The 10,428-nt window shown below is 37.8% G+C and overlaps 1 protein-coding gene across 2 annotated transcripts in view; it reads right to left on the bottom strand.

Annotated features, from left to right (window-relative positions):
- The window catches only part of LOC131038569 (anaphase-promoting complex subunit 10), a 99,567-nt gene extending 89,488 nt beyond the window's left edge, over window positions 1–10,079 (bottom strand). Inside the window, exon 1 of one of the 2 annotated variants that reach the window (XM_057971056.2) lies at window positions 9,816–10,079. In XM_057971056.2, coding sequence (XP_057827039.1) covers window positions 9,816–9,973 — 158 coding nt within the window. In that variant the 5' untranslated portion in view covers window positions 9,974–10,079. The remainder of the gene's footprint in view (window positions 1–9,815) is intronic. The other variant, XM_057971055.2, reaches the window with a different exon arrangement.
- Between the last annotated feature and the right edge of the window lie 349 nt (window positions 10,080–10,428).

Genomic DNA, 10,428 nt, shown 5'->3' on the forward strand with positions numbered 1-10,428 from the left:
AAACCCCTTATTACTCCAAAATGGCTATAAACATAGCCTTATTTAAATAATTAAACGCTAATTTATGAAATATTTAAATATATTAAAAATATAACCCAAATAGCTGCAGAAGGCTCAAATGACTCCAAAAGCCTGAAACAGAACCTGCCACCTGTCTGTGACTAAAGTCAGAAATCATGGATCCACTGGCAATCTTATCCCTAAAATCTAGGGATGCTCCTAGAAACTAGGAAACACACCCAAATCTCCTGAAACTGAAACCATGGTATGGTCTCGTGGAACCTCAAATATGGAAATTGCCACAACTTCCTAAAAAGTAGGGAATCTCCATAAAAAGTAGGAAGCTCTCTCCAAACACCTGTAACTGCTCAAAAGGATCCTACTCTACTCCTTGGTCCCCCAGGTGGTCATTCAGTCAACTACCAGTTCTCCCTAAAAAATAGGAGACCTTGTCTGAAGGTCCGAAACGGCTCACAGAACCCCTGCAAAGCTCCATGACCCTCAGAATGAGTCCCCTAACCATGTCGTTGACCTACGGAAACTCGAATGATAGGTCAACCCCTACTCATCTCATGTCACCTAGAAAAGGGGACATTACAATCTTCCCTTCCCGAAGATTGCTTGCCCTCAAGCAATCTGCACCTACACGCTGAGAACCAATTCACTGGATCCCATATCAATCTGATAAACGTTACTTCACCCAACTGCTGCGCTACTCTGATATAAACATGCCCAACTACCACAAACCATGAAGTAACGTATGGGAATCCATGTAAAATAATGTACCAAGCAAATCAATACCTGGATCCCAAACCAAAATATAGATTCTGTTGTAGGAGATGAAGTAGGAGAATGTCACATGTTCACTCTGAAGTAACCATATAAACATGTAGAATATCAAAACAATGTGAAAATGAACCCCCATATGCCATATAACCAAAACAAGTGGCCGCCAACCCTCGCTGTCATAACTCTGATCAGCAACATAGATGGTATCAAATTTGTCATCAAACCAATGGCAATCAACAAAAATCACCCCACACTCCATCTCTATCCCAAAGGTATACCTCCGAACACTCCTAAACTGCTGGTAAACTATTGTAGACAATGAAATGTCAGGATATGCCACATGATTCCACCTAGGACAGTCACTAGTTCTCAAAGAATCGAAGAAAATGAAGTCACCAACCAACAAAGATATCGTTGCCATATCAAGTGAAATAGGTGACAAACTCAGAAATGAAGTATGCATGCCAACACTACTCCACACAAACAACTCTCAAGTGGCTGGCCCACTAAAAGAGTCATCAATCAAACCACTATCATCTCTTGGAGAATGATCAAATACCTCAACTGGAAATTCTGAATTAGGCAACTCATGTCTCTCATCATTAGATGAATGGTGAACAACACGAACACATTGAAGATTGATCTTGGCTTGTTGAGCCAATAGCTTGGTTTGCCTTGCCCTTTCTAGCCAAGCATCATTCATCACTTGGGACTGAGTTATATCAGCTGCTCCAAAGTGTCTAAACCCAGTCCTAGCATGAGATATACCATGTGACTTATCATGATCAAAGCATGCTTCATGTGTACCCACCATAATAAAATTTTCATGACTCATTTCCCAATAATTAGAAGCACCAACAACATGAAAAGGAGAGAATGACTCACTACTGTTATAAAAGTTAGGGCTGCTATGGCTTGTTATCCCCTTGCATCCTTCTTGTTTAACACTCATATATTGCGTGCCAACTGTAGGAATCCCTCCTACAACTTCCTCCTCATGTGCCATGATCTGTGAATCATCATTGTGTTCATATGAAGGACTGTTGTTATAAAAATCAGAATTGTTGCCATACCTTTGTGACATGTTTTCAACATTCATAGGTACCACTTCATCCAGTGTAGCATGTTCATCAAATTCCTCATAGAGATTTTTACAAGCCTCATTTATGGATGAGTCAATCGGTTCTTCTCCTTTTCTTTGCAGCTGATATGAATTCATAGCATCTTCAGCTTCATCTGGAATACCCATAAATTGGGTGAAAGTAAATATTTCCTGTACCTTTTTCGGGAGGGAGCAATACTTATGATAGTTGCTCATGACTGTATCATTGAATGCTTTAACAGGGGGGCTCCTCCTTGTACTTTTAGATGTAGTTGTACCTCTAGAGTGTCTTGAAATCTTTGAAGGTGTTTGATCAAATTCCCTCCCTACTTGTTTATTTTTACATAACCCTGTCATGATGATTCTTTTTACTGTCCAACTGAAAACCAAATCCAATCACACCAAGTGAACGCAATTACCACCCCACAGGCTGGCAGGATTAGGCTCTGATACCACTGAAAGATCCCTGATGGATCTCTTTTGCTAATCTGCTGTAATTTTTATTATTTTAAATTGATTTTTCCTGCTTATTAATATTTTCTTTCAGATCAGAAATAGACAGAAGTTGCAGGAGGGTTGGATTCTTTTTGTGTTTTGATGACTTTTCAACAAGTAATAAACGAAGTACAAGTACATGAACAAAGTACTGAAAATGAAGTTCATATACAGCCAAAACAAATTCGATTCAAGGCATATTTCTGAATATAAAATCAAATATTTGACCAGATGAAGATTTCCAATAATTTCAGGAAGATTACAATCAGGAATGAACCCAACCTGGATGCTGAAAGAGTAATATAACCAGGAATGAAGCTACGGCAAGATTCCAGCCCTCCAAGTGTTGCACGTGGGAAGGAAAGTGGCTGCCAGGTACAGCCGTACGGCTGCCAAGTACACCCAACTGGTTAGAAACCCCCAAACCCCACGCTGAACTCTGTCCGAATCACTGAAACCTCCAGAAAGAGTGTCGTACAATCTCCAAGATGCTAATAACTGCAAGCAAATCCAAACCACTGTATTGGGGGCTACGTCCCAAACAAGCAAGGCATTGGGGTTGGCGTCCCAAATGCTGAAAAGCTCTTCCAGAGCCAAAATCTCAAATCCAAGATGTAAAATGTGTAAAAGATGGATGATAATTAGGTTACCATCTCCTTATAACTCCTTCCCTCTAGCTCGAACCCTAAAAGTGTATGAAAAGTGTGCTTAGGCTTATAAAGTCTTATTTCTCATTTTTAGTCGCCAAGTATAGAGAAAACACCACTTTTTTAATATAAAAGAATTCCGTTCATCAAAAGGGTCCCTGACAAATGGGAAACATTTAGAAAAGTTCAAGACCTTTCCAACGAGCTATAACACATGGGCATATGCATCCAGATGAAGCCAAAAACCCCTTATTACTCCAAAATGGCTATAAACATAGCCTTATTTAAATAATTAAACGCTAACTTAGGAAATATTTAAATATATTGAAAATATAACCCAAATAGTTGCAGAAGGCTCAAATGACTCCAAAAACCTGAAACGGAACCTGCCACCTGTCTGTGACTGAAGTCGGAAATCATGGATCCACTGGCAATCTTATCCCTAAAATCTAGGGATGCTCCTAGAAACTAGGAAACACTCCCAAATCTCCTGAAACTGAAACCATGGTATGGTCTCGTGGAACCTCAAATATGGAAATTGCCACAACCTCCTAAAAAGTAGGGAATCTCCATAAAAAGTATGAAGCTCTCTCCAAACACCTATAATTGCTCAAAAGGATCCTGCTCTACTTCTTGGTCCCCCAGGTGGTCATTCAGTCAACTGCCAGTTCTCCCTAAAAAATAGGAGACCTTGTCTGAAGGTCTGAAACGGCTCACAGAACCCTTGCAAAGCTCCATGACCCTCGGAATGAGTCCCCTAACCATGTCATTGATCTACGGGAACTCGAATGGTAGGTCAACCCCTGCTCATCTCATGTCACCTAGAAAAGGGGACATTACAGATAGAGATGGAGTGTGTAGTGATTTTTGTTGATTGGCATTGGTTTGATGACAAATTTGATACCATCTATGACAGCGAGGGTTGGTGGCCATTTATGTTGGTTCATTGCCATGTGGGGGTTCGCCTTCACATTGTTTTGATATTCTACATGTTTGTATGGTTACTTCACAGTGATCATTTGACATTTTCCTACTTCATCTCCTACAACAAATTCTATATTTTGATTTGGGATCCAGGTATTGATTTGCTTGGTACATTATTTAACATGGATTCCCATATGTTGCTTCATGGATTGTGGTATTCGGGCATTTTTATCAGAGTAGCGCAGCGGATTGGTGGAGCGGCGTGTCTCGGATTGGTATGGGATCCAGGGATTGGTGCTCAGTTTGTAGGTGCAAATTGCTTGAGGGCAAGCAATCTTTGGGAAGGGAGGATTGTAATGTCCCCTTTCTAGGCGACAGGAGATGAGCAAAGGGTTAACCTATCACTCGAGTTCCAGTAGGTCAACCAAATGGTTAGAGGACTCATTTTGAGGGGCATGGAGCTTTGCAAGGGCTCTGTGAGCCATTTTGAGCGTTTACACAACAGTTCCTACATTTTAGGGAAGTCTCCTATTTTTTAGGGAGAACTGGCAGTTGATTGGATGACCACTCGAGGAACCACGGAGTAGAGCAAGAGCCTTTTGAGCAGTTCCTGGAGTTTGGAGTGAGGTTCCTATTTTTTAGGGTGAGTTCACTGCCAATTAGCTTGCAAGACTCAGGTGGCATCGATGACCACAGTGCTTCAGACGGAATTCAGATCTGAGTCCCGGATTGCATTTTATGAATAAATAAGGAAATATTTTAATATTTCCTAAGTTATGGATTTAAATAAATTATATTGAAGTGATATTATAATCAATTTATAATAAAATAACTTATAATAAGTTGGCCCCCTTTTTTCTAGGCGTTTGAGGTATAAAATGTTGTAATAAAAAGGGGGAAACATTATAATAGTAAAATATAATGCCTAAGGGGTCAATTTTTAAAGAAAGGCACGGATTTTATTAAAAATAATAAGTTGAAAATATGGAAACCTTGAAAGTGACGACCTAGGGTTTGGAACCTTTTAAAAAGGCATTTGGAGGTCATTCTTCATCATTCTTTTGATCATTTTTTATCTCTCATTTGAAGAATAGCAGCTTTGTGATCAGATTTGCAACATATAGGTATTGGAGAATGAAAACTCTTCAATCCCAGGGAAGCTTGGACGAAACCCTAGGCCATAAATCAGAGAAATTCACTCAAGATTTCCTTTTGGGCTTCAAGATTCAGTCTTAATCAGCTTTCTCAGACCTGCAACAGCAAGGAGATCAGACATTGGAGGCAATTAAGGACAGCAAATAACAATTTTCAGCTCCAGGAGGTCATCCTATGCTGGCCGTACCTTCTTGGTGACATCAACAAGATTAGAAAAATAAATCAGCAGCAATAAGGGTTTGAATTCTGTAGGAAATTCATTGTTAAGGGTAGGAATCAGCAAATAAGTGGTTTTATCAGACTTTCTCAGGCTTATATGAGCAGTGTGAGCATTTCTTTGAGGATTACAAGGCAAATTTAGTAAGACAGGAGGAATTGGTAGCAGAACTACTTGATTGTTCAATAATTGTTTTTGATAATTCTAGTGGAAGCAAATAAACCTCATTGGAGGTATTGTCTCAGCTTGATAGCTCCATATTGTCATTCCTGGTGAGATCCTTCAATAAAAAGTGCACTTTCAAGCTAGGTGTTTGGACTCCTGGTATGAAATTTGTCTCTTGTGGTGAAATAAGCACATTTATTGAAATTATAGTTTGTCGTTGTAAATTTCAAAATTCTGGAATTAATTTTCAGTCAATTTATTTCCTTGTATTTCGCATTTATTATTCATTCCAAGCCAAAAATCACAAAAAATCAGAAAAACATCAAAAACAAAACAAAATCAACAAAATCCCTTCGCTGGCCAAAGACAAAAATTGGAAACAAAATCAGCAAATTAGATAAGATTTCAGTTCGGAATCTTACAACTTCGTCTAACCTTCAAAGCTGAAGTCTTGGTCGACAACATTGATATTGTTGTGGTAGCGGAACCTAGGGCCGAGATACCATGGCTAGATGACATACCAAAGTTATTTGAGCCTAGTGCAGTGGTGGCACCTGAACCTTTCATCATTGGTATGGACGCGCAAGGCTTGAAGCAGCTCAAGCGATGGGCCATGATTGGACGAGAATTTCTCAAATAGGTGGTGGGCATGGTACATGATGACTCTCCTCGGCTGGAAGAATTTGGCAAAGTAGTCAGCACCAAGGCATCCTATGAGAGCAAATTTGCTGAGGTAAAGTTTCTTTTCAGGTTTTTTTTTTTAAGATGCCCTAGTTCAAAGGCAAGCTGTATTGCCCCTTTTTGAGGAATTTATGGCAACGATGATTGACTCCTTAAGGTGGTGTCGTTGGCTTTGTTCTATTTCGGTTATTAGGACAGGCAATGTAAGAAATGAAGGGCTGGTTTTGGCTATGTAATGTCAACAGTGCTATCAAAGTAAAGGTTATGCATTATGAGGTAAATAATGTAGCTAATGACTGGTAAATAGTAGTAGAATGGTTAGTTGTTCGCTACAGTGACCATGCATGGCACCTTGTAGTAGTAGGTTGGTCCCTGTGGTATTCATGACACTTTCTTTGTATTGGGTCAAGTGAATCTAGTGCAACTGCCGTAATGCATCTAGGCTCGAACAATTGTCAAAATCAATGTATATACTCTTTTAAAATTAATACAAGTTTCCGCTACAACGCATTATCAAGAAAAAAAAAACATGAAACACAGTTTTATTGATTTTTCTAAGAGTGTGAATGCCATTAATACACTCTTTATCCCCCAACATACTAAAACTCAGCTTGAAATAACCTTCATCTCTATTTTGACCAGCAAATTTCCCTCCCTTTAACATTTATAATAGCTTTGATAAGGTAATGCTCCAACATTGTAAAAGGAGAAACTTGGACACACTTATTGTTCACTACCACCTCAAAACTAAAGAAACATTTGTGATCATTAAATTTATCAAGCTTTGAATAGACCCTATGGTCAGTATTCTCACTATCGCACCATGTATACTCAATACTCCTTACTATCAATTTTCCATTTTCAAGGGAGTCCATTATGTATAGAAATCCTATTAGGTTCACCCAAAAATACAATTCATTACCTTTCAAAGACATTGGAATCACACCAATTGTCATTTTTTTGTTCATTCATATTGAAGTCATCACCTATAATCCAAGGAACACTGGGAAGGGAAGAGGAAATCCATTTCCATAGCTCACTCCTCTTCCTATAATCATTAGGATCATATATAGAACATATGCAAAATCGGATATCATATTTGATGATAGTCACCAAGACAACCCTATTATAAGGAGAACATCTGAATTCATTGATAAAGAGAACCCATTCAAAGGCAACCAAAACTATAGAACCACTTTTCCCCAAGCATAAATTGTGGAGTAGAAGTTGCAGTTCTTCAATACGAATTTGAGAGCACATTCAAATTGAAAGCTCACTTCTTTAGTTTCTTGTAGGAACAAATAATCTACTTTTGGCCTCTTGTTACAAAAACCTCTTAGAATGTATTTCCTATCAAAGGATTCCAAGCCTCTTATGTTCTAGCTAGCAAATTTTAGCTTCATTTATGCATTGAGAAGGGGAGGGGGGAGGCCTTTGATTTTGTACAATCTAGTCAAAGCATTTAGTAATTTCTTCTTCCTTTCCCTTTTTCCTTTTTTGCTTCCTCGACCATATCATCTACTATACTAAGAGTAGCCTTTTCTTGGCCATGTGTCTCTTCCTAAAACAAAGGATTAACATGATCAAGAATGGTTTTTTGTCTTTTGGATTTACCCATGAAAATTTTGTGAGCAAATTCTTTGGAAACCCAACAATCAATGTTTTGAAGATTTTGGGGAGCAATGGAAGGAGTAGCCAAACTAGCAACCTAAGACTTTTCCCTCAGGTTTTTCAAAAACAAATTCTTAGGCAATCCCCATTGAGGATTACAAACTGAATCAGGCTCTTTATTGATAGAAGAGAATTTCGAATATATCATGATATATTCCTCACAAGATTGAGGATCTTCCATTTTGGTAGGGAATACTTCCATAGTCTCAAACTCATTCTCATCGATATTATTCATATCAGCTTCAATAATTTCAATAAAGGATCCTTATTGTGTGGGGAATATCCCCTTTTTCTAATTTCTTATTAGGGTAATCTTCATTTAAGGCTAGAAAACCACCAACTACAAGTCTATTGATTTTCTTTTCAGATTTCGACAGTCTCTCCTTTGATGATCATCTTTCTTACAAAGGAAACATACGTACAAACCTCCCAAAATTTCCATTCCACATAGTATCTAACTACTACCCAACTTAAAGAAAAAAAATATCTGGAATGCTCACACAAAACTTGAAACGATTAAAACCCTAGCATTAAGATGTGGAAGAGTAAATCTTGTTTTCTCAATTCGCAATACATTTCCTAGAGGCTTAAGAGCCTAATGAGTGAAAGCTCTGTTGCATGATCAGTAGAGGAACAAGCCAAGTGGCCTCCTACCTATCTTACCACTACACTGTGGGCCACAAAAAATATTAGGATTTTCTCATCTAATTTGGTATTTTTATTTCAGAATTTGAACTGTTACTCAATGGTGATTTGGTCTCATATTAGAATCTCACAAATGAGGTTCCAGCCAGTGGCAAGTCCTCCATATCAAAAAAAAAAGTGATTCAATCTCTAAGCTCAAATGGCAATACAATATAAGTATGCCTGTGCACAGTTGAGATGCGAAAGCTCCATCTCAATAAAAGTTTGCACTCCATCATTAGGCTTTATAGATTTTTCATTTTACTATGATCCATCATTTTACTCCTACACTAGTAAGGTCTATAAGCCTTTTTTCATGGTGAATTGTGGCACTCCCCTGTCATCATTGGAATGCACAATCTAACTTAAAATATCTTTTAACATAAAGATTAAAAAACAACTAAAAGCTTGAAAGAGTTTCTATTCTGCCAAATTTACCTGGCATACAAATCTTGCTTAGTCCTGCAGGCAATGGGCCTAGGTTATCATCATGGCAATTACTCTGCCTGACCCTCGGATCATGGCCATCTAAACAAAGGTCATTCAAACTGCAAACTAGTAGTTTCACACTGATATTTATTTTTGCACGCTCTAAAATCAAGGGTTTCTATTGCGAGAGAGGTTTACGTATGAAATGTAATTTGCAAAGGGCAAATACAGCAATTTTCAAAATGCTCATTTGAAATATAAACAATAATACTGTGGCCCCAATTTTAAAAATAACAGAAGCCTTCGTAATGGAATACCGTGTTGAAATACATACTATACATGGTAATTTTCACTAAAAAATCCTGCTGTTTCAAATCCTCACGAGACAGAGAAATTTTCATTGCAGAGCGCAGGTTCAAATTGCCATGGGAAAATTTTATTTTTATAGCAAATCCTCGAGTTAAAAATACCGCAAGACATGGAAATTTTCACAAGCAGCACCAGAATCAAACACTCACAAGACAGCAATTTTCTTGGCAAAGCCTCAATTTCCGATCCCCCACGGGACCTGATGACTATAAAAAGCAAAGCCTTAGTTTCAAATAACCGCAAGAAATAGAAACTGTAATGGCAAAGTTCCAGGTTCAAATTGTCACAAGACATGCGAACATTCAAAACAAATTCTCCACTCCACATACCCGCAACTTTGACAACATTCATAGCAAATTCTCGAGTTCAAATCGGAAACAAGACATGGCCATTTTGATAGCAATTCCTCATGCTCATTTACCGGTAAGTCATAGGAACTTCCACGGCAGAAAGTATGAATGAAACAACAAACTTTTAAAAAACTCACTGCCAATAGGTTTCGACATTATCATCTCTGAGGAGGTGGACACCATTGCCAGGCTTACAAGAGCTGACACTCCAAGCAGCCTTTTTGCTCATCTCTCGCATTTCGCTCAAGTCGGGATTCGTTACGATCTCCGCTCCGTCTGGATTTTCTGCTGACATATTTTTACCTCCAAATTTGGAAAATGCTAGAGCTTCAAAATAAATTCGATCCTTTTTCCGCGTCTTTAAAGTTTTAAATAGCGCGGCTACATTGGAGGGGCTGTGTTAAATTTGTTTCTTTAATAATTGAAAAGGAAAAATAATGTTTCCGCTAAGTAATTAAACAGTTATAGATATTTTAAATATATTAAAATATCTTGAGATTTCATTTTAAAGTTTTTTTTTAATTAAATAATTTTATTTTGATAAATAAATTTTATTATATTTAATTATTTAAAATTATTTTTATTTTTATTTAATTTGGATTCTTTTTTCTTTTCTTTTCTTCTTTTTTTTTTTTTGGGTGGGGGGATAGGTAATAGGTCGAAGTCGTAATATTTTGAATTATTATTATTATTATGTTTGATTAGATTGACCTTAGACCTTAGACCTTCCCCATTTTTATGGAAGGCCAA

Source organism: Cryptomeria japonica, chromosome 10 (assembly GCF_030272615.1).
Source record: "Cryptomeria japonica chromosome 10, Sugi_1.0, whole genome shotgun sequence".
Lineage (NCBI taxonomy): Eukaryota > Viridiplantae > Streptophyta > Pinopsida > Cupressales > Cupressaceae > Cryptomeria > Cryptomeria japonica.